This window comes from Equus przewalskii, chromosome X, assembly GCF_037783145.1.
Source record: "Equus przewalskii isolate Varuska chromosome X, EquPr2, whole genome shotgun sequence".
In the NCBI taxonomy this organism is placed as follows: Eukaryota; Metazoa; Chordata; class Mammalia; order Perissodactyla; family Equidae; genus Equus; species Equus przewalskii.
The window spans coordinates 106,141,316-106,166,219 of NC_091863.1; the positions used below are offsets into that span (position 1 = coordinate 106,141,316).

The 24,904-nt window shown below is 41.2% G+C and overlaps 1 protein-coding gene across 1 annotated transcript; it reads right to left on the reverse strand.

Moving 5' to 3' along the window:
- Window positions 1-357: 357 nt before the first annotated feature.
- Window positions 358-24,603, reverse strand: FRMD7 (FERM domain containing 7). Its single transcript, XM_070603389.1, has 12 exons — window positions 24,288-24,603; window positions 23,337-23,441; window positions 22,475-22,517; window positions 20,516-20,549; window positions 17,539-17,636; window positions 9,978-10,092; window positions 9,640-9,787; window positions 6,781-6,876; window positions 4,970-5,133; window positions 3,599-3,667; window positions 3,408-3,483; window positions 358-2,325 (listed from the first exon to the last, which is right to left on the reverse strand). Exons 1-12 carry the CDS (start codon window positions 24,390-24,392, stop codon window positions 1,231-1,233), a joined length of 2,148 nt encoding a protein of 715 aa, XP_070459490.1. The 5' UTR covers window positions 24,393-24,603; the 3' UTR covers window positions 358-1,230.
- Between the last annotated feature and the right edge of the window lie 301 nt (window positions 24,604-24,904).

The following is a 24,904-nucleotide window of genomic DNA, read 5'->3' on the forward strand; positions in this document are numbered from 1 at the left end:
TGCATCATTTCTTTGAAGTTAGTACCTAACATTATCTTGTAAATATGTTGTACTTAACATTAAAATCAATAAACAAAATAAAGTTCTCAAATAGAATGCTATAACTTCCACGGGGAGTGGTAGAGAAATTCTGAATGGGTCAAGAATAGAATTTTGGTTCATTAACTCAGTCTGGTTTTAGTACTCTCCTTTTTCATTTCAGCTACCCCAATTTACCGCTTCTCCATCCCTTACTAGGCATTTTCACATGCCTCCCTCTTTTCCTTGTTCTCTAACTGTCCCTTCCCTTAGTAATAGGCTAGAACCAACCACTTCTGAAATTGATTAAAACAAAAGGAAGATCATACTTACAAATTATTTTTTAAATAAATGGATTTCCATTGCTCTTTATTAAAATACTATTCATCTCATTCCCTTGCCTACATTACATACATGCAAGAAGATATAGCAAAAAATCAATTCTCGCAGGAGAGATTAAACACCATGTTAACTTTTATCTTTCGCTACATATAATAGATAGTTAAGAATAGAGAAGTAATAAGTCAAACATCATAATATCTTCATCAGGCATATATCTGGCTTTAGCAATTGATTAATTCATGAATTTTTGAGGTTTAGAATTCTGCCAGTTCCTAGATGAGTTATAGACTTGTGTTGTGTTGAGAGGATCTATGCCACTGTCTTGTTCCTGAGATATAGGAGGGCCATGCTCCCCCTAGTATATGTTATAAAAATTAAAGTTCTTAACATATAACAGGACCATTTTTACCAGGCCCCACGCAAATAATGAGGACTGAAACCTTTAGTCATAGTATTAAGAACAAAATGACCAACACAGTCACAATCTACTAAATCACTAAATGACATCAGAAGCCAATTCTATATGCCAACCCCTACTGTCACCATTCTTCAGTGTTGAAGAGCCTGACTTTCATTTATAATGTCTCTATGGAGAAATGTATAATGGAGATGACAAATACCCACCTCACCCCGCCACAGTGCTGGTGAGGAGAGGGCATGGTCCAGAGACCCTTCAGAGGGAACAAAAGAGTGGAGCTTGAGGATCGAGGCAGCAGCTGGATATTTCATAAGCTAGGTGCCCAAACTTAGAGGATTCCATTAATACCAAGGAATACTAACTAAAAAAGTGGTTTATGCAGAAGGTTCCTAATTTTTTACCTAAGTTGGTAACATGGAACTGGCCCAGGAATGTCCGTAGAGTTCACATTTTTAAGTTAAAAAGTAATTACACGGTTTTAGCAAAGTCCTGTCTTCAGCAGTTGGTGTAGTGAAAGAAACATCTTCATCTTCTTCGTCTAGCTGTAGACTACCAGAAGACAAGCGGATTCTGGCCATGGGTGACCTTATTCCTTTGCCATACAAAGAGTAGTAGTCTGGTTTAAGAATCTCTGATTCAGAATCACTGGATTCACTGGCTACATATCTTTCTGCTGCTCCCTGATCCATTAGAACTGTTGGAAAGTCCTGCTCTGCAAACATATATGTAAACAGGTCAGCTTTACGACTCAGAGCAGGACAAGGCCCTAAAGGTCTAAATTCTGACCCAAAAGGAAAACGGATAGTTTTCATGTCTGATTGGCTCTGGGATCGTTTAGGGGTTTGCTCTTGAATGTTACTTGCAAATGCATCCTCTAAATTTGGGTCTTCCTCTTCTGGATCTACATTGATGTTGCTCCTACCACTAGTCCTGGCCATAGCTTCTTGGAGTTCTTGAAAGTCTTGCTGAAAGCTCTTCATTCTGACATTCCTTGGGCTTTTTTTGGCCGGCTTCATTGCAGTGGGCTCTAGACAGTTATCTTGCCTTTCCCTTTCCTCTGCCATGATTGGAGACCGTCGGGGCACCTGGGGTGGTCTGTCCACATAAAAAAAGACTTGAGGAGGCATGATATCAACCTGCTGACCAGTACAAGGGATATAGGGCACATCTGTGTAAGTTAGCTGCCTTGCTGGACTCACTTTGCTTGTCAGGCCAGAAGATGTGCTCATGTGATTGTCAGCAAACTTACAGCTTGTTCGGAAGGAGCTTAGGGGACTCCTTTCCTCAAAGTAGTCTCTGGGATCAGTGGCAGGATCGGGGTCAGTTTTAAAGACAGGGTCTGTATAAATAAAAGGGAAAGAGGAACTGCTTTGGGACTGATGTAATGATGTGGGATCCGCTTCTGGTTTGGAACGCTCCAGCTCGGCTGCAAACGTCACCTCCACTGCAGAATTTCTCCTCCGACTGTCTAGCACCGGCTCAGATGCGTGCACTCCATTCACATTTCGGTAGTACCCACCGCCGTATGCTAGTCTCAAATCTTCCACCTGGAGAGAAAGGACATATTATTGGTGAAAGAAGGAAAAAGCCATTTGGTTGGGGTCGGGGCAGGGATCTAAATTAGCCTTGAATTTTGCAAAGGTAGTTTTTCAAGAAGTCATTTCAATCCATATTCTATTCCAGGGTTGATGAATATGTAACAGAAGGGTAATAACTTCTACCATATCCCAACTCATGTGATAAAAAATACCTATGACGCGATCCTTTCTCAATGCCATCCCACTCCCAGCCTCCGAGTTCTCTATGTCGTTCAGCCAGCATTGTGCTTCAAGCAGTATGGTTTAGTAGTTGTATCAATGAGCCAGGAGTGCTTCCTTTTGTCCTGGCTCTGCCTTTGACTAGCTGTGTGGCCTTAGGCAAGTCTCCTAACCTCCCTGTTCCAGCCTCCTCCCCATTTTCTGTAAAATGGTGGGGAGGAGGGCTATGAATGGCATGAGAGTGTCATGTCTTAGATGGCATCTTCCAGCATTATATCTCTGTGATGCCTTTCAGATAAAAACTGCCTGTGACTTGCATGAAGACGTGAGTTTATGAGACCTATAATTAATTTTTTTGTAGAGAGAGCAAAAGAAAAATGATTAACATGGTTCATACTATAAAACTCAAGTGAAGCCTTCATCTCACAGTTCCAGGAGAATAGCACTTTGTTCCTAAATTAAGTTACCAAATTACACAGCAAAAGTACTTTAAAACCTTAACCCAAGACCTTATAGCTTCCTCTACGCCTTAAGATTTTCATAGGTAAAAAAGCAGAGCTTTTAGTTTTAAAAATACGAAGCCATAGAAATTCATTTGCATCTGCATTTTGCAAGATGTTAGCAATTCAGGTTGCAATTTAAAGATGTGCCAGATGCTTCCAGTCTATAGGGTACACACTGCTGGTAGTTTACTAAATAGTCTTCTATTGGCTGGAAAGACTGAGCTAACAGACCTCCCCAGGAGGCCGACCTACTTGAACAGAGTAACCTTTTTACACACTGGGAGATTCTGGCAGAATCAATTCTTGGGAGCATTTGGAATGTGGGCACATTACATTTATCTGAAGAAGAAGGAATTTTCAGAAACCTACTTGTTTTGACACATCAGAGAGGAGGTCTGGCGAGGACCTGCACTGCCGTTCATGGTACTGAGATGGATAATGTTTCCTGAAATCCCCAAACAGAGAAGGAATTGAAACAGTCTTCGTGTGAATACAGGATACATATAAATCTCCAAATTCAACTTAAAATCAACATGAGAGGGAGAAACAAAACTATGTACCTTTCAAATGGCAAGCTCTTCAACCTTCCTTTTTTTCCATATTCCAAAAGTTGCCTTTGGGTTCTTCCACTATTATAAGAACGAGATAATCATTTTATTAATGCTGGCAGTAAGCCAGGAGGCTACTAAAACTTGATGGCCTCATTTGTTGTTGACAAAAAAGAGTTTGGATGAATGACGTATGTCATGAATCTTTGGCCATCACATGAATGATAATACTTATCCAAGGACCAGGCATAGCGCAGTCTTAACTACTCAGAACCCAGAAACTTTTAAAAGCCTCTGAGCAGGGCTATACAACAGTTAAAAATTCTGGCCTTGAAAACTCATGTACTTTTCTTTCAAGGCCTTTTCCTTACCTCTGCATTTACACACAATTTCTAGTGAGGCTATTTATCCGGTTTCCCAATCCATGGCAGAAGACAAACAGCTAACCAGACAGTAGAATCTCCAGTCAGACACACACTGGCCAAGAAAGCCAGCTGACTGCCAGGAGAAACACAAGAGCCCAAAAAGAAATCATGGAATGATAAAATCCAAAAAGTCTGGGCCATTTATCACTGAGGTGCAGGGTCTGACATGCCTCCCCCACCCTGAGGCCATTGCTGCTACAGCTGCCTACAGAGGATAATAAGCGATGTTTCTAATAACTCAGGTCATTAAGAAAAGGGCAAAATATGCTCAGTATCATCTGTTTAAGAAGGCAAGGATTTGTAGAATACATTTTAGAAAGATTCCATCAAAAATAAGTACGTTTTTAAAATCTCAGTTCTTACTGGGGTAGGCTTCCATTGTTTGAAAAATTTCTTATGGGAAGCATTTGATTAGAATTTTTTTATCTTAGCTAAGAGTTTTGAAAGCTTCTTCCAAAGAATCCCTAAGCTGGTGTGTTCAAGTGAAAACAAGATCTCATTTCGACCTCGTTTCCATTCCTCCAAAGTGTTACCTATAGTAAGGAGCCTCTACTGCAACATTGCTCAACCTTTCCAATCCCTTAGCCCCTCCAGTGCTTTCTCACACATCTTTTGCCTAACCACTACCAAACGGATGTTGTTGAGCTTTCCTTTTCATGGGTTGCATATAAGAAAAACAATAGGTTCGTTGAATATGTTTTCTCAAGCTGCATATGTCCCCCACCCTTGCCGAGATTCCGATCTAACCTCTTAAGTAGGGTGCTCCCCTCCCCCGGCCTCCCAGTTAGGAAATATGTACTTAATGCGTCAAACAGAGAATGAGCAGTAAAGGGCAACATCCTTTGAGTGATTGAAATGGATTCATTATTGCTTCTAGAACTCAAGCTCCTCTTACTGCCTTTCATGTTATTGAAAAGAAGTTGTGTGTGTAGTTTGCCTGTGTGCAATATTTAATTACCTATAGCGGAAACTGGAACCTTTGCTGCAGAGTAGGGTTTTGGGCTTTGATTTGGGCTCTTCGGAAAGTCGGAAGAAAGCATGGTACTCCACACAAGTCTTCCAGAAAGCCTTGCAGGCATCTCGGCTGGCCATGGTGAACTCCAAGGTGTCCTTGCACAACACCTGTATAAACCAATTTCCATCAAGCAAAACACCCTTCAAGAATATCAAAGACCTGAAATCCCAACGCCTTCCAAACTACTGGCCCAGGGGCCCATGCAGCTTCTGATTTTCCACTTGGCTCCCTATAGGCTTCACACCTACTGAAACCAAATGATCGGCAACCTTCTGAGGAAGAGACAGGGCCCCTGCTCAAAAACAGAGCCTTCTCTAAAAAGCAAACCTTGCTTTGCACACCCCCCCCACCTCCAATGCTTTTTTACCCCCTCTTCTCTGCCAGGAACGTTTTCATAAAGTTGTAAATTAGGTCAAAATGAACATCAAAAGGCATCCTTTCAAGGTGACAAGAAGTTATAAATGACCAACAGGAAAGGAGCGGGAGGAGATTTCCTTACAGATGGTAGGATTTATAGGATGATTACACGTACATGAGTCTTTTTAACATGCCACCTAGAAACACTTCTTCCTTTCTACACTCCCTTGTTTCTCTGATGCTCTGTATTGCTCGTTTAGCATAGTCTAATTTGCTCCAGGGGAGCTTAGCCTGTCAGATCTAAAGTTCAAGTTTTCCCCATCCCCCGACTCACTATATAGCCCCATTTGCCCATGGATGCATGTAGCCCTGTTTTCAACAGCCGCACCAACCCACTCTGCTGCCCTCCCACCTTCTCTCATTCCTTTCCAGGTTCCTGTATGCAGCCCTGGGACTCTTCATGAGCTTACACTGGACAGTCTCCTAAACTGCTCAAATGAAAACTTTTTTTTGGTGAAGATGATTGGCCCTGAGGTAACACCCATTGCCAATCCTCCTCTTTTTGCTTGAGGAAGATTCTTGTTGAGCTAACATCTGTGCCAATCCTCCTCCATTTTGTACGTGGGACGCTGCCACAGCATGGCTTGATGAGCAGTGTGCAGGTCTGTGCTGGGGATCCAAACCCCTGAACCCTGGGCCACCGAAGTGGAGATCACAAACTTAACCACTACTCCACCAGGCCAGCCCCGTGAATACTTTTATATAAGGCTAAGATCCAGAGAACGAAGCCCAAACTACTGGATCTTCTGTAGTTGACAAACGTCTTGATAAATACTTTTCATGATAAACATTTTTCATTTCCTTTATAGTCACAAAAGAACATCCTTTCTAGTACCTTTGTCTTACTCCGTACAACACAGCCTTGACCAATAATTGCTTCTTTTGCTTACAATACACTCACTGCCCCCCCCCCCCACATCCTGCTTTGGCATATAGTAGGTGTTGAATTATTTTTGCTTAAGGAAAGAAGATAAAAAGACTTCATAAAATGGAGCAGATAACATCAGATGAATATGTCAATACTCCTGGATGTAGTCACTTCCATTTGATTCATCAAATCCCTGAAAAATGGTTTCTAAGGAGACTTGTCTTTCATCCCAGCCACCCCATTTTCCTATTTCTTCATTCATTCGGAACTGCCAATAGGATTTCTTAGTGTTTTGCCTTGAGTAAAAATATGACTAAAGCTCTGTTTTATTTATGTAGAGGCAAAAGAGGGAGCCCATCCCCCCTCGGGGCCAGCCAGCTTTCACCACTCCTATTCAAACCATTTGCAGGAACAACCAAGAAATCTCAAGTGTGCAGAAAGTAAAAGAATTTATTAGAAAAATACTTACCAAGATGTTGGCATGAAGTTTGATGAGAAAATGCTTTCTCTTAAAACTCAACTTGCGGATTTTAGCCCAGTTGAAAGTATTGATCTTTGTATTTCCCTATAATGAACCACATGGCAAATTTCAGGATGAACATTAGCACAAGCTTGTTTGTAAGACAATGTAAACCTGTTTAAAAATGTACTTCATGAACAGGACTATCCTTGATCTAGCGCTCGCACAGACTGAGCTTGTCATAGTAGGTAGAAGTCATGGCCCAAAGAAGGCACTCCAGGCGGGACACAAGGCTGCTCTGAAATGCAAGAAGGCGTATGCCTGGGAAAAGTTTCTAACCAGGATCGAGAGATCACAATAGAAAAAGATTACTGTAATAGCTTCTGTAATCTCACCACTTCCCATATTTCCAGATTCAACTACTTAAAAAACTCCTATTTATCCTGCCACCCCATTGACTCAAATTCTTTCCATAACTCTTCGCTGTCTGCATCATGGATTTTCTTACCCCAATTACATTGACTATCTAACCTTATATCTCACTGCTCCTAGAAAACACCCAACTCTGCACCTTCCCTCCCATAGGTCTCCTCATTCTCCTTACCCAGAAGGCCTTCCCCACAGTTAGGCCTTCTTGCCAGCTCTGGTAGCAACCCTTCTAGGATATTCTATATAATTACTGCAGGCTGCACCCATTTCTAACTCTTCCGAACTCCTCTGGCTCTCCTGGACTGCCCAAACAGTTTTGCTCTTTTGGCTGGTTGGCTGGTTGGCTGGTTGGTAGTTGTTTGTTCACCTGGTCCAAAAATCAAAGGTGTACAAAAATATATATATTGGGAAGTCTTACTCCCACCACTGCCACTCCTACCTCTGTCCCCATATAGCCATTCTCCACAGGTAACCACATTTATTAGTTTGTTGTGTATACTTGTTGTGCAACTATGAGTTAATATGATAGATTACCTTTGATTACTTACTATCTGATATTGATCACTATTTTTCTGGTCTCTCCAAGTAAATTGTGAGTATCTTAATGACAGGAGCCATGTGTCATGCTTAATGTTAGTTTCTTGATTATGCCATCCTTTATGCTTCTCAGGGCCTTTGTGTTGTGCCTTTTCTCTGGCACACATTCCCTCATCTGCCAACCCTACCCCTTTGGTCTGGATAACCTCCTCAGGTCTCAGCTTAAATGTTAAGCCCCTTTTACACGTGTGACCTTAGCACCTCATACTTCCAGCTCAAAGCACATCACATTTGTTTATAATTACTTGTTGAATTGTCTATCCTCCCCCTATTAGAATGCAAGTTCCATGAAGTCAGAATCATTCCTGTTTACCTCTGTAGCTCTAGAGCTTGGCCCAACTCTGTAAATATACTCAAACCCATTGAATTGTACAGTTAAAACAGATGAATTTTATGGTATGAAAATCATATCTTAATAAAGCTGATTTTTTTTTAAAGATTTTATTTTTTCCTTTTTCTCCCCAAAGCCCCCCAGTACATAGTTGTATATTCTTCGTTGTGGGTCCTTCTAGTTGTGGCATGTGGGACGCTGCCTCAGCGTGGTCCGACAAGCAGTGCCATGTCCGCGCCCAGGATTCGAACCAACGAAACACTGGGCCGCCTGCAGCGGAGCGCGCGAACTTAACCACTCGGCCACGGGGCCAGCCCCCCAAGCTGATGTTTTTTTTAAAGAAGGAATAATACAATGAAGAAGACATAGAATGAACTCAATACTTAAGTATTCTTTGACTGGATTTGGGGTAGGACAAAACATGCCAGCTATATTGTTTCCAACTGCCCGTAGTATTCACACCAAAAGAGATAACAACTAACATGATGGCCTTGCTCCCTTACTCTCCTCATCTTCTCTATGAGATAGGAAATGGCAAGGATCAGGGCTTAGAGTGGAATGGGTAAAAATTTCCTCCTAGGTGAACAGGTATGCCTGTGATCCATAGGGCCTTTTGTCCATCAATGTGACTCTCACGCTGTAAAGTTTACAACCAAATAAATGAGAAGATCAAGATTCTTTTAGTCAAGTCTGCACCTGACCTGCTTTGTGACTTACCTCGGCACTGTAATTCAGTCCTGGGAGTCATTGGGTCTAAGGTCACCCCTTCCTCTCTCACAAGTAATTCATTTGCAAACCGGTCTAGGTATCTGCCCATCATTTTGAAGATTAGGCAAGTGTTCTCGAACTTCAACTTGGATCTAAATTCATTGAATGTTTACAGATGTGAGGAGATGGACTGATAATGGACTGAAAAACTGCTGACAAAATAGCCTCTGGCCAAGTTCCTTGGAGGAGGATTAATAATGATGGAGGATCAGAGAGCCCTGAGTTGGTTTCTAACCCGGAAAACAAAGTCCTTGGGAAAGGATGAGCCAGTAAACAGCAACAATTGCTGGCGGGGTTGGTCACTAATTCCCTACCAGCTGGCACTGGGCACCTCCAATGAAACCAGTAACTGAACGAGAACACCACATTTTGGACCCTTCAGGTTGTTTCTGCTGGATTTGAACAGGTTGAATGCCCTGTGTGTCAGAGCCTAAGCTTTTACAATGCCAAAATCCATATTCTTATTTAGGTCTAAAATTTCCAAAGACCCTCTTGACTTCGTCTCTCCACCATGCTGGCCTGATCTAACGTGTGAGCTCCTCAGAACCAGAAGAGTCAGTTACAGACTGTAAATGGAAGCAAAGCACACTGAAGGGAGAGAACTTATCCAAAACACTTCCAAGTATCACCTCCCTTTCTGGCTGGTGGTAAGACTGATGGGTGAAGTCACCTTGGAGTGGATACCCAAGTTTGAGCCAAGATAACCCCCAAAGGTGAAGGATTTTAAAGGAAAGAGTTGTTACCCGTAACACCAGTACGCCCATGTGAGCAACAGCCAGGTGGATCTGCATCCCTTCGCCATCACTGGCAGGGTGAGGCCTGATGCCATACATATCCAACTTCCTCGCTATGTCCAGTAGCAGAATGTCAGATTCAGCTGGGCTCCTGCCACTGCAAGAGGAAGGAATTTATGAGCCTAATAAATGCAGCCAGAATGACACCTTCGCCCTGAGAGCTCCATGAGGAGCTCAGTGTTTTCCTGAGCCTGAAGCTTCTCTGACTTAAGGGCTTGCTTTTAAGAGTCTGTCCCCAGCTTTAGTGTTCTCCGCTGGTGGAAGCAGGTGCCAGTTAAAGTACTTACATGTGCTTCTGATGAAAGTGCGTGATCTTGCTCTCTAAACAGTCTTGGTTCGGTAAGTACCGGGTTCGTGCCAGATGTTTTCTATCTGTTTCTTCGTGAAAGTCTCCCAGTTCTGCTACATGACAGAAAAGTGACATTTTTCACACTACCATTGAGGAGTTAAGTAACAGAGCACCCAGCAGACTCTCTGACCTCCCCCAAACAGCCCTTTTTTTGGTAGCCAGTGCAGCCCTAGGCCTCCCATCCATACTTTATGTGTATTTATGTTTTAGTATATGGGGAGGAGCTAACTGGTTCTTTTTCAAATCAGGAGCAGTGGGCTATGAAGTCTCAGTATAGTAAGTCACAGACACAGTGTAGGTCTGAAAGACTCCAGGACCACAGGTGAATATTTTGTTATTTTTTTCTCCCACACTCTGTTTATGATCTCTTCTACTTCTGATCAGTCCCTGGTATGGGCTGAATTGTATCCCCCCTTCTCAAATGCATATGTAGAAGTCCTAACCTCCAGCACTTCAAAATGTGACTGTCTTTAGAGATAGGGCCTATAAAAGAGATTACGTTAAAATGAGGCAGTAGGGTGGGCCCTAATTCAATCTGCTGGTGTCCTCATGAGAAGAGGAAATTTGGATACACAGGGAGACACCAGGAATGCAGGTGCACAGAGGAAAGACCAGGTGAGGACGCTTCAAGAGGGCAACACTCAGAAAGCCAAGGGAGAGGCCTCTGAAGAAACCAAAACTGCTGACACTTCAATCTTGGATGCCTACCCTCCATAATTGTGAGAAAATCAATTTCTGTCATTTAAGCCATCTAATCTGTGGTATTTTGTTGTGGCAGCCCTAGCAAACTAACACAGCCCCCTAACCTTACTCCACTCTGATCATACATTATCAAGAAAGGAGAATAAAATGCCAACTACAATGCCAGCCAGTCACAGCCATTCATCATTCTGTACATCGAGAATCTAGTAAAACCCCAGCTATCTGGAATCCTCACTATATGAACCATTCTGAAAATCATTCTGGCTGTTGCAAATCACTGGCGGTTTATCCTTGATCATAATCGATTCTTTTCTAGATGTCTCCAGTTTATTGTTATAAATATCTGTTATAGCACTATGCCTACAAAGGCAATTGAAGTATATAGGATCATCTGCCCCTACAGTAAATGGCTTCAAACTGTTTCAATTTTTGAACTCTTATGTCTTCTTTATAATTTTTGTGCTTTCTCCCTCTCTGTCAGATTGATACAAATCATTTCTTGGTCATTGAAAAGGTCTCCACTTGGTTCTAAATTGTGACTTCTAATCTACCATAAACAGGGAACTCACAACAATTTTTACAATTAAAATTCACATTTTAACATGCAAAAAAAAAAAGGGAACCCAGATATTCGAACCTGTTAGCATTTTATGAATTGTATGAGTAAACAGACTTTCCACGGAATCCTGTGTTGCTCTCTTATTGAGTTAAACACATAGACACAGGGGAACTGATTTTAAGTGCTGAAAAGCTGTTATTTTCTCTTTTATCTTGATTTTCTAATGTGTTTTAAACAGATGGCATGCTCATTTTTAGACAAGTGAGGTGTATATATATATTTGAAAAACCACGTTATAATGAAAATATCCATATAACAAGCTTTTAAAAAAATCAATGGCTCTTTTATTTATTTTTTGCCAAAATTGATAAATGTATGAATCTCATTAAAACTCAATCAAGCCCATATGGTTTCACTGCTGAATTCTGTCAAATATTCAAACAAGATATAAACACTAATCTCTCAAAACTCTTCCAGAAAATAGAGGAAAGGATACTTACCAACTCATTCTAAGAGGCCAGTATTACTCTGATACCAAAACCAGCCCAAGAAATCACAAGAAAAGAAAACTACAGAACAACATCCCTCATGAATACAGAGGCAAAAATCCTCAACAAAATCTTAGTAAACTGAATCCAGCAACATATAAAAAAGGATTATACATCATGACCAAGTGGGATTTATCCCAGGATTGCAAAATCAGTTCAGCATGTGAAGATTAATTAATGCAATATACTATGTTAATAGAATAAAGGACAAAAAATTATCATCTCAATAGATGCAGAAAAAGCATTGGGCAAAATCCAACACCAATTTATGATGAAAACCTTCAACAAACACGACATAGAAAGGAACATTTTCAATCTGATAAAGATTATCTATGAAAAGCCTATAGCCAACATCATAATCGTACTAAATGGTGAGAAACTGAATGCTTTCCCTTAAAACCAGAAACAAGACAAGAATGTCTGCTCTTGCCACTTCTCTCCAACATTGTACTGGTGGTTCCAGTGCAATCAGGCAACAAGAAGAAATATAAAGAATTTGTACTGAAAAGGAAGAGATAAAACTGTCTTTACTTGCAGTCAACATGGTCCTGTCTGTAGAAACTCCTAAAGAATTCACAAAAAAACCCTACTAGAAGTAATATATGAGTTAATCAAGGTAGCAAGATAAAAGATCAATATACAAAAAGTAACTGTCTAGCAATGAACCATCAAAAAATGAAACCAGGAAAACAATTTCAAGTATAATAGCTTATAAAAAATGCTTAGGAATAGATTTAATTGAAGATGTATAAGACTTGTATACTGAAAATTACAAAACATTGCTGAGAGAATTTCTTTAAAGGTCTATATAAATGAAGAGACACTTTAGGTTCACTGATTAGAAGACTCAATAGTGTTCAGATGATTAATCTGCCAAAATAGATCTATAAATTCAATGCAATTCCCACTAAATATTTTTGTAGAAATTGACAAACGATGTTAAAATTCACATGGAAATCCACAGGTGCAAAATAACCAAAACAATTTTGAAAAAGAAGAACAAAGTTGGAAGATGTACATCCCTGTTACAAAGCTTAATCCAAAGCCACAGTAAACAAGACAGTATGGTACTGCTATAAGGATTTATAGATCAAGGAATCATAGTTGAGAATCAAGGAATAAGCCCTTACATTTATGGTCAGTTGGTTTCTGACAAGGGTGCCAAGACAATTCAATGGGGAAATAACAGTCTTTTCAATAAATGGGACAAATAAACACCCACATGCAAAAAATGAAGTTGGACTTTTACCTCACAACATACATCATACAAACATACAAAAAATAATTCAAAATGGATCATAGGCCTTAACCTAAGAGGTAAACCTATAAAAGTTCTAGAAGAAAACTTAGGAGAAACTCTTTGTGACCTTAGGTTAGGCAAAGAGTTCTTAGATACAACACCAAAAGCATGATCCACTAAAACATATTGAGAAAATAGAATTCCATCAAATTAAAAATCGTTGCACTCCAAAAGACAGCATTAAGAAAATGAAAAGTTAAGCTGCAGATTGGGAGAAAATTTGCAAATTACATATCTCTTAAAGGACTTTTAATCAGAATATATAAAAATCTCAAAATTCAATTAGAAGACAACCCATTTTTAAATGAAAAAAGATTTAAATAGGCATTTTACCAAAGAAAACATAGGAATGGTTATTAAGCAGATGAGAAGGTACTCAACATCATTAGTCATTAGGAAAATGCTAATTATGATTGCAGTGAGATACTTCTTCATATCCACTAGAATGGCCATAATCAAAAAGTTAGACAATACCAAGTGTTGGTGAAGATGTGGAGAAATTGGAAACCTCATACATTTCTGGTTTTATTGTACCAATTTTTTTTTGAAGAAGAAGATAAGCCCTGAGCTAACATCTGCTACGAATCCCCCTCTTTTTGCTGAGGAAGACTGGCCCTGAGCTAACATCTGTGCCCATCTTCCTCTACTTTGTATGTGGGATGCCTGCCACAGCATGGCTTTTGCCAAGCAGTGCCATGTCCACGCCCGGGATCCGAACCGGCGAACCCCAGGCTGCCGAAGCGGAACATGCGAACTTAACGGCTGCACCACCCAGCCGGCCCCCATTGTACCAATTTGAAGAACAGTTTGGCAATTTCTTAAAATGTTCAACATAAATTTACCTTAAGGTGAAGAAATTACACTCCTGGGAATCTACCCAAGAGAAATGAAAACGTGTGTCCACATAGAGACTTACACATAAATGTTCATAACATTATTTAAAACAGCTAAACTGGAAACAATCCAAATGTCCATGACCAGGTAAACAGAGAAACAAAATGTGGTATATCCATAAAATGGAATACTACTCAGCAACAGAAAGGAACAGACTGTTGTGATTCGTGCTGGAACGTGAATGAATTTCAAAAACATTATGCTGAGTGAAAAAAGCCAGATACAAAGGGCCACATAGTGGATCATTGCAATTACGTGAAATGTCCAGAAAAGGTAAATGTATAGAAATAGAAGTAAATTAGTGGTTGCTGGGACTGAGCTTGGGAGCAGGGAGTGACTGCAAATGGGTGTGAGAGATTTCTTTTGGTGTGATGGAAATTTTCTAAAACTGGACTGTGGTGAAGGTTGCACAACTCTGTAAATTTACTAAAAACCATTGAGTTGTGGACTTAAAATGGGTGAATTTTATCGTATGTAGATTATACCTCAATGGAGCTGGTTTTAAAAATAAATTAGAAACACACACACAGACACACACACAGACTAATCTTCCTGTTTATTAAGCACAAGACTGTACGTCGACCCTCAGGAAAAATCTAAGAACACATACGACCATGCTTGTTTTTCTCTCCACGCAAGACTATGACAATCTAGGGAGAGACCTACGACATACAAATGAGTAAATATCATCAGTAACAGAAGATAGCAAATGTTAGCATCTTCACTGATACCACGCTGGTCCAAACTACCATCATCTCTCTCTCCTGCAATAGCCTCTTTCTGGTCTCCCCACCTTCCACCATTCCCTCATAAGGTCTATTTTCTTTCTCTTACTTTTACTGAATAAATTTCAATAATGACATGTAACATTGTGTAAATGTAAGGTGTACTATGTGTTACTTTGATACATTTATACATTCTAATACAATTGCCATTGTAGTGATATTTATCACATTACATCATTATGGTACAATATTATGGTCTGTATTCATTGTATTGTACAATAGATCTCTATGGCCTATTTACTACTCATTACAAGTTTCTATTTTCACCACAGCAGCCAATATAATCTTGTTAAAACCTAACTCAGATCATTTCACTCTTCTGCTTCAAATGCTTCAATGCCTTCCCATCTCACTTATAGTAATGTTCTAGGTCTTTTACATGCTTTTAAGGCCTTCCATGATTACTCTCTCCCGCTCTCAGTCAGTTCCAGCCAGCCACAAAGCCTGTTCAATGTTTCTTGAACACTCCGGGCACACTCTCGTCTCAGGCCCTTTGCACTGGATCTTCTCTCTGCCTGGAACTCCCTTCACCATATCTCTGCATGGTTTGCTCTCTTACCTCCTTCAAATCTTTGTTCATCTGTCACCTTCACAGTGAAGCCTACCTTGACCACCTTATTTAAAAATTCAGTACCCATCCCCAGAATTCCCCCATCTCCCTTCCACACTTCATTTTCTCCAATGCAGTTAGCACCGTCTCACATACAGTATACATTTCCTTATTTTGGTTATTATCAGATTCACCTCCACTGCCAAAACATGAGCTTCATGAGAGCAAGGATTTTTGTCTGTTTAGTTCACTGCTATGTTCCCAGTGCCTATAATAGTACCTTGGCATGTAGTAAGTACTCAATAAATTTTTGTTGAATGAATGACAAAGAAGAGTTACTAAGGGTATTCATAAAAGAGAGGTTTCATTTGGAATGCACAAATCATGTTTGGGAGGCAGTGTCTGGCTAGAGTCATGGGGGGTATAAGAGAGACTTAAGCAGACGAGAAGGTTCGAATGCGGAGGTTCTTGAATGCCTAGAACATAGATATTGGATGAGTGAAGAAATGAGTGAATGAATGAGCAGCCTGGTTGTGTTCTGCACACTGCCTTAGCACGCAGAGAAATAGTCTGAACTGGATGGATTGGGAAGAGCTGACTCATTGGAACAACAGCTTTTTGCTATGGAAAGAGCTTCTATTGACAAAATATCCTCCGGAAAAGCTGAAGTGCTCTATGCTATGCCGGAAATGGCCACTAGGGAATGCCCAAATCCATAATGCTGAATCATTAAGAACGAAATTGGGCTCCGCCATCAGAGGCTGTCCCGGGACCCCCAATCCCCTCAGTGCTGACTTAACAGGTAGCTAAGAAGGCTAAGTCTTCCAAAATTGTTTTCTCTATCTGTCTTACCCCATGCCCTCCAGCAAGCCAAGCACAATACTGGAAATATGGTTGGTGTTCTTGGCATTCAAGGCCCTTTAAAATGATGCTTACTTTTCTGCTCTCTCTCCTAAACAGACCCTATGCTTGAGCTGCACTTGAGTATATACTTCTTCCTGTCCCACCACCAGTTTTTTTCATGCTATTTTCTCTGCCTAGTACTATTATCCAATTCCTGTGAGTCCCTCTAAGGCCCAGCACGAAAGCCATCTCCTCCCTAAGCTTTCCCTGATTACTACTGATCCCATTGCTCACTGCCTCCCTGAGATCCGAGGGCTCACGTCACCTGTCCCAGTCAGGAGTCATTTGGTAAATACTGATTCACACACTGTTCCTACCCAAGCACTTCATTCTAGAGTTCCCAGTGAAATCAGAAATCTACCACTTCTGGACCGTCAGGAAGGTAAGGGATAGAGATAAAAAATGAACTTACAAAATAAAATAAAATGCAGTCATGATCCTGTAGGAATAGTGAGGAACGGCCTATTCTTGTAACGACTCACTAGAAGAGAGAGAAAGTCCAGCCAGCCCTAGAAGAAGACATACTTTCTCTAGCTGCCTCGATTCTGCCCTTAGGGATACAGAAGCAACCTGGCCAGCCCGGCAAGCCCCCACTGATCCACAGGCCTCCCTCTCCCTGTCTTCATTATTCAGCCTAGTCCAACTACTTGGCTGCTAGGATACAGGGAACTCTAATAGATGCCTGGGGCCTTTTTCCCTTTTAGCCTCTCCCCACCTGCTGTACTCTGTGCTTTGTTCTCTGGAATCATGATAAAGAACAACACAGAAATCACATCAAACGTGACAGTCTGCTGCAGAAAGCACGTACCAGAAACGTAACCTGGGGTAAGCAGAGGGAGTGGGGGCCTGCCTGGCAAAGTCCATGCTCAGATTAGTCCAAACCAGCTCCTGGACAGCAAGCCGCGGGCAGCGAGAGGGGAAAGTTAAACTGAGATAGAAGAAAATTAGCATCTACTTTTAATCTACATGACACTCTGTGAGAAGGTATTCTTGTCACTATTTTAAAGACTAGGAAACTCAGGGACTTCACCCAAGGCTACAGCAGTTAGAACATAGTAGAGACAGGATTTGAATCCAAATCTCAATGACTACAATGACCAGCCTGTTTCTACTGGACCATGCTATTTCTATGTATCTTATCCAGGCTTTCTCTCCTCTGTAAGTCCTAACACAGTGATGGACATGTTGGAGGTGCTCAGCTCCTTTGCTTGGTTCTCTGCCTGGCTGATAGGCCCCAAAGCCAACATTTGCTACTTACATTGTAAGATGTGAGATACCATCAACGCTGTACAGTTGTCACTGCACGGAAGCCTTCCTAGAGCCAAATCCTTCTTTATTTGAAGAGTAAAAAGATACCTGCAAAGAAGTTGGGAAAAATCTCTTGAGAAGAAACAGGAACAAGAAAGAAGAATTTCCCTTCTCCCCGATCCAAGATATTTCAAGAAAGAAACGGCGCCCCCAGTCAGTGAGATGCCTTTTTGAGGTGGTGAGTAATGCACAGGCTTTGCTTCAGCCCCAAACCAGCACTAGACCACAACTCGGCTGATCCAGCACTTTGGCAGGCCTCATAGCCATTAGGAATCACCCCGGCCAAATCCTCCCGCCAACTTCAGAGAGTTGGCCAATCATCCTCTGCTGGTTTCTGCCACGTCGCAAAGCCACATACCCAGCCAGAGAGAAAGGGAGATTTAGCAAGAATAAGCCCACTCAGGAGGCCAGTACTGCTGTTTATAAAATGTGAACAAGTAGTCACTATCGTAACAACGTAGGAGGTTGGCCAGGCAGGAGCAATCACCCCATTTTACAATTACGGAAAGACAGAGGTTAGGTATTTGGCAAGGTCATATCATCCAAAGGTAGTGAAAGTGTGACCAGATCTCAGGTCTGCCGCTGAAATTAGGCTGCCTCCTATACAAAAGATTATGTTTCAGAAATAAAAAACTTGAGACCATGCTTCTGCCCCTTTGCCTGGACCACCTTCTCTATCACCAGAGCCCAGCCCAGGGCTTTGCTCAGAGCGAGAATGGAACTACTGTGTACTGAATGGAACGAAGCCAGACTGCCCTTTTTCTTATCAACGGCTCATCAGGGACCCATAAAGTGCAAGTTGGTATCGAGAGCTTTGCCAAACAGATAGCATTTGTCCCACACTTTTAAGGCCTCATCAAAAGAGGATCAATTTTTGAAAAGATGTGTATAATTAAAATTCAATCACTGACTGCTTTCTTCCATGGTCCAAAATTGGTTCCAATATTTTATTTTATACATTAAAACATTTATTGAGGGGCCTGCCCAGTGGCGTAGTGGTTAAGTTCATGTGCTCTGCTTCACTGTTCATGGGTTCACGGCTTCAGATCCCGGGTGTGGGCCTCGCACTCCTCATCAAGCCAGGCCAGGGCGGCATCCGATGTAAAATAGAGGAAGATTGGCACAGATGGTTAGCTCAGGACCAATCTTCCTCACACACACACAAAAGTTATTGAGTATCTACTGTGAGCATTTCCCTGTATAAGACATGATTCTCAAAATAAAGTTCTATCTGGATTTTTTTTTAAACCAATTAAGCCTTGAAGGCAATGTGGTGAATCAAAATCAATTGCAGGTGATAGAGGAACAGCTAGATTAGAAAAAAAAAATCAGGCAAATTAGTAGGTGATTATTCAATTTACAAAAGCATTCATTATTATAATCCTTCAAATTATGAGCTCCCCTAATGGATTAGAAACGATTCAATTAGAAAAATTGTATTTGCACATCACTGTCAGAAACTCACGTATTGGCCCCAAACAAAGTATCCTTATAAAGACAACTACAGTTAAATATTCATAAATGGGCCAATGGGGAAAAAATAAAGGAATTCTAACCTTTGCCATTGCCTGCTTTCAAATATAGATGTAAATGAGAATAATCAGCCTCAGTTGCTAAAGGGAAAGTAAATTTCAGTTTGCTCCTAGCAAGAAAGAAAGGAAACTTCTTGTCATTTGACACGTTCCTTGCAGTTAAGAAGGCAGCTGCCTGCTACAAATACTAAATCCTTGCTCCGAACAGCTGATGAATCATTTATCATCACATTGATTTTCTCTTTTTTTTTCCAGAGAAAGTTTATCTCCATCAAAATTGGTCACAACTTGAGATTCAACTGAAATGGGTTAGCAAATGCAAACTAATATAGATACCAAGATATCAAGTTGTCTGGGAAAGCGGCCTACAAGTCACAAATGTGGAGAGAATTGGGAGAGAGAGAGACCGTCTTGTGAAAAGTGACTTCTGCAAAGACCCCTCAGGAAAAAAGTCCCCCTATACCAAAGGGATGAAGAAGAACCGGCCATGGACCACACCGGGGTGGGGGGGGGACTTCAGGGAGAATAACTGCCAGCACTCTGTGATCTTGGCCGAGTCACTCTAGCTCCCAGGACCGGTTTCTCATCCGTAAACCAAGAGGGCTGGACCAGATTCTCTCTTATTCCCTCTAGATGTCAGAGTCTAAAGTCTACAAAGCAGAGTAAGGCATTGGGGAGTGTTATGTTGACAATGTATTTTTGAAGAAGTAGGTTTACATTGTAATTTTAAAGGACATTTTTTACAAGTATAAAAATGCTTTCTAAAATGTTTTGTACTTTTTGTCCTTTTCCTTTTTTATTTTTACAAGTATAAAATACTTTTACTTATATAAAATTATCAATAATTTGATTATAAAATTATCCATAATTTATAATTATTAATTATAATAAAATTATAAATAATTTATAGTTATACATTGCAAATAATTTACAAATATTATCTTTTATACTTTAGTTTTTAAATTTTTTATTAGTATATGTCATCATCCTTTCTACTGATGGGATACATACAGACACACAGCGTTTTCAATATCCATGGACATTAGCTGGCATCATACTTGTGCTGACAAGCTGCCGTCGGATTGGAACACAGATGCAACGAAGGCAAGCACTCTTATTGTTGTAGCAGTTTGTGGCATAACCCCTAAGTGGGCACCCAGACTGGCTACCACTTCTAGAATACCACCCCCCACTTCTCCCCAAAGTCCCCACCCTTTGGAAGATTAACATTTTGGGGACCAGCCAGGCCCTCCTTCTCTTCAGCTTCTTGTCATCTCCCAGAGAGCAACTGAGAGCCAAGCTTTCCAAAGAAGGCTAGAAGCCCATTCCCTGATAAATGAAGAATACTTATTCATAAGTAACATCATGCAGCAGACACACAGGTAAGTACTATACCTTGTAAGCTCTTCTCGTAGATGTCCAGGGTCCACTGGGAAAAATTTCACCATAAATTTGAAAACAACCTCCTTAGGATCTTAAAACACAATATCTTCATAAGTTTTATTTAAATGTCCATCACAACAGTTATAGGTCTTCACACACACACTCCCCTCTCCTCTTCCCATGACTCCCTCCCACAGACTTCTGAATTTCAATTGCTCACATTTGTAAGATGCTGCTATTTCTCTGATTGTGTCTCTATGTGGATAGCGATTGGGAAAGTTCTCCTGCCCCGCTTTCTACCCTCTCGCCCTTTGAGTTTCTTTTTATAAGGATGTGCCCGTTTGGGTGTCCTCTCTTAAGAAGTGTCCCATTTAGAAAAATATACTACTTGTTACTTGGGATTCTGCATTCCTGGCCAAGAGAAGAGGGCAGCTTTAGAGGCAAGCGAATACCACCTGCCTCAAGGATGTCATAAAGGGAACTAGAAGCAGTATGGACCGATGCCTCTATGTATCTTAAATTTTACATTAAGAAAACATATCTACTTGCCTTCACTTCTCCTTGCATTTGAAAATAAGAAACTTTTTGCATCAAAAGCAAACACATACATGTAGCATTAGCACCACTCATTCAGTAAATATTTGCTGAGTGCCTATTATATGCCAAGCATTGTACTAGGTAGGTACTGGGAATAAAAAGACAATTAAGCACTCATAGTCTGTTAGAAGAGACAGACATCTAGACAAACAAGCACACCACCACAAAGTGTGATAAGCAATGAGTAGTGGGGAAGCACAAGAGAGAGAAAAGAGTTTGAAGGAAGTCAAGGAAGCCTTCCTAGAGGAGTTGACACCTGAGTAGGGCTGCCAAATTTAGCAAATAAAAATACAGGACTCCCAGTTAAATTTGAATTTCAGATAAACAACGCATGCATGGGACATACTTATACAAAGAAAATATTCTATGTTTATACGAAATTCCAATTTAGTTGGACATCCTCTATTTTATCTAAGAAGCCTACGCTTGAGGTTAATATTGTCAAAGTCAGGAGAGGTAAAAATATGAAGTGGTCAGTAGCAGAGGTAAGGCTGGAAAGGCAGTCAGAGTCTATTGCTCAGTGGATCATGCTAACGAGTTTGGACTTTATTTTAAGGCAATAGGGAGCCATGGAAGCATTTTAAGCAGGACAGTGATGTGGTCAGGTTTGTATTTGCAATAGTTCCCTTTGGGAGTAGTGTAAATGATGGATTGGGGGAGTCAGTTAGGAAGTTAGTGGAATAATGTACAGATTATCATTACGCTGTGGGAACAGACAGAACTGTGGGAAGCATCAACATGTAAAGAGCATGTCGGGGGAGAGACACTAAAACAGCATTTCTCAAAGTGTTGGCTGAAATCCACACGCATCAGAAACACCCATGGAATTTGTTAAAAATGCACGGTACTGGCCCCCAACCTGGAATGAGGCCCAGGAATCTGCATTTTAACAACAGCTCCTAGTGATCCTAATTGCGAACCACCACACTAGATTGTGAAATATGGGCTGGGAGGATATTTCATACATAGTAAGGCACTCAAATAAGAACTGAAACAAATGGACAATGTCTGTGACAGTATAAAACAAAAACATCTTCAGGCGGAAGGTGAATGGCATTGCAGACTGACATAGAGGATGTTTGAAGCTTTGAGTGCTAGAGCCTGTGATATATTCCCAGAGCCAATCCACAGAGTGCTGTAATTACTAGGGTTCTTCAAACCTATTCAAAGATCCAGCAGCATGATTTTCTTCATCTTGGGCAAAGTTAAACGATTTTTTTAAATTGCTAAATTCACTGGATGTATGAAGGATTAAAATAATACATCAAAGCCCATTTCTCCCCTTATATTAAGGTGAGGAATAGTATGGTGTTGCTGAAACATTTTCAAGTTGTAACTGGGAATTATATTCCTTAAGTGATTTTCCATACGTACTTTTTACTTGCTTTGTAATGGGCTTCAGAAGTTCCAACCAGACCTGTAACAACATTAATGAAAAAATTGGTAGAACATGGCATTGAGTGCAGGGTTTTTTGGTTTTTTTTTTTTTTGGTAACAGATAAAAGTCAACATGAAATAAACAAATAGCAAGATTATTTAGACTTCTAAAGATAGTTGGAAACAGCAATGTCAAAGAGATGATGTACCTCCACCACACTCACTGTGCCCCCTTCTGTTTTCCTAATGACAGTGAACATTGGTAATCTATAAGCTCTTTGCTGTTGACATTTGAATCACTGCTCCCCTGCCTTAGTAGGATGACAGAGGTGTCACATACAAGGCTCATTAGTTGCTACAAAGACTAATGAAGGCATTTGGCTCCACATTTGAATCCTACAGGCCCCAAAAGCCACCTTACTAGTCATAAGGAGCTTTTCTGGGAAGGTGCCAGATAGCAGACATGCCAAGCCAGGACACAGCGGGAAGAGCATCAGGAATGTTAGGACCTGAGAGCGGGAAAGGAGAGTCCTCTGAGTTCTCGTTGGTGAGGTTAAGAGTCTTAATTCTGGAAATTGAGGTCCAGACTCTGGAAAGTCAGACTAGATAAAGCATAGATGGCTGCTCACAGGATGACGAAAGAGGAGCATGGGGTAGAAGAGATTGTGTTTGGCAAACTGAGGTGACTTAACGGACAGGGAGGGAGGAGGGAAAAAGAGTTATTAAATTCAGTCATTTTGCAAGGCTTTAAATGGTTTTTCATCTTTCCAATCAGGGGTTTGAGCCCTAAATACCTAACTACAAACTGCATTTAGAAGCAATTCTAGACACAAAGCACCCTATAATGAAATCAACTTACATTATTTCCAGAATGGCTACAGAATTCTAATCCAAAATATTCCTTTTCAGCAAGATTTAGATGGCTGCAACTCAGGTTAAACAGCGCCTTCCCGGATGACTTTTGCTAAACAAAACAAAGAGATCATAGCACAGTTTGCGTTCCTAACCTGATATTGTTACTGCAGTGTGGAATAAAGGGTAGAAGCAACAAGACTTTTTAAACACTGTTTACTTTGAGCACTGTTTAGAGGCCCTGCATCCTCTCAAATGACGTTGAGTTTTAGAGAGAAATACATGCATCTATCTGTAGATCGCTTTAGGGGTACTCCTTAAAAAGCCTCAGACTGATGACAAGCCCTCTTGGAAAAAGAGAGCCTTGCACTTAACTATAGCTAGAACTGCAAATCTACCCTTTCAATGGAATTCTTTAATCAATTCATCCCACAGGCAAGTTGAATGATTTGCCCCAAACTGACAGATAGTTTAATCAAGATGCAAATCTGACCTGCTTAAAACCTTTCAGTGGCTCCCCCCAGGATGAAGTCTATACTCCTTAACTCAGGAGGCTCGACCCTCTCTCCCACATGTGGCCCTACCTGCCCCTCCAGTCTCATCTCTTGCCCCACCCCTTCTCTGACACTTTCCCTTATAATAATCGAAGCCAGCTCAGTTCCCCACACATGTCAAGTAGTTTCATGCCTCCTTGCCTCTGCTCCTGTCATTCCTTCTACGCAGACCGCCCTTCCCACCTTTCTTTGGTTTGGCTTCCTCCTATTCATCTCAGATGTCATCTCCCTGGGAGAGCCTTCTCTGATCCTTAACAGCAGCAGTTGAGCCAAGGGCAACCTCCGTGCTCCCAAATACCCTGGCTTACCTCAAACATGGCACTTCTCACATGGGATGTCTATCTTCCCCATTAGACTGAATTCCTTTACAGCAGGGACCTTGCTTTACTTTTCTTGTTACTCACCAGGTCTAACTCAGAGCCTGGCACATAGTAGGTGCTCTTGAATGTTTGTTGATCCAACATGAAATTGACCAAATTACTCTTAGGAGCTCCATGAGTAGATTTCATTTTGCAGCTTTCCCCACCAAATCTGCATATAGCATACTCCGTTCACATAAGATCACACATATTTTTTATCTTCATAAAGCCCACCCACACTGAGAACAAAACAGTCCCTTCCTTACGCTCCTCTGAGAACAGGAACTTTGAAGAGCTCTCTGTGAAAATCTCTTTGAGCTGAGTATGACTGGGGCTGATCTTCAGCCGCCACCATTGCGGAACCTGAGGGCTGCTGTCGCAGGGAGAACTGCGATGGGAAAATTGAGCCCTGGCTGATAGGCACAAAGACATGCTGCTGACAACTGCTAGTTAAATACAAGTCATGCGGTGCCTGCAGTGCTGCAAAGGAAGCCGGGCTCAGGGAAATGTAGCTGGAAATCACCGACCCATAGAATTAACGGCAACCTTGAGAGGTCAGAGAGTCCAGCCACCCTCCTCCCACCCCCTACCCTCTCCCTCAAGGCAGAGCCCACATCTGGGATTTAATAGCTTCCAGGAAGGCGGCCTACCCCACCCCCTTC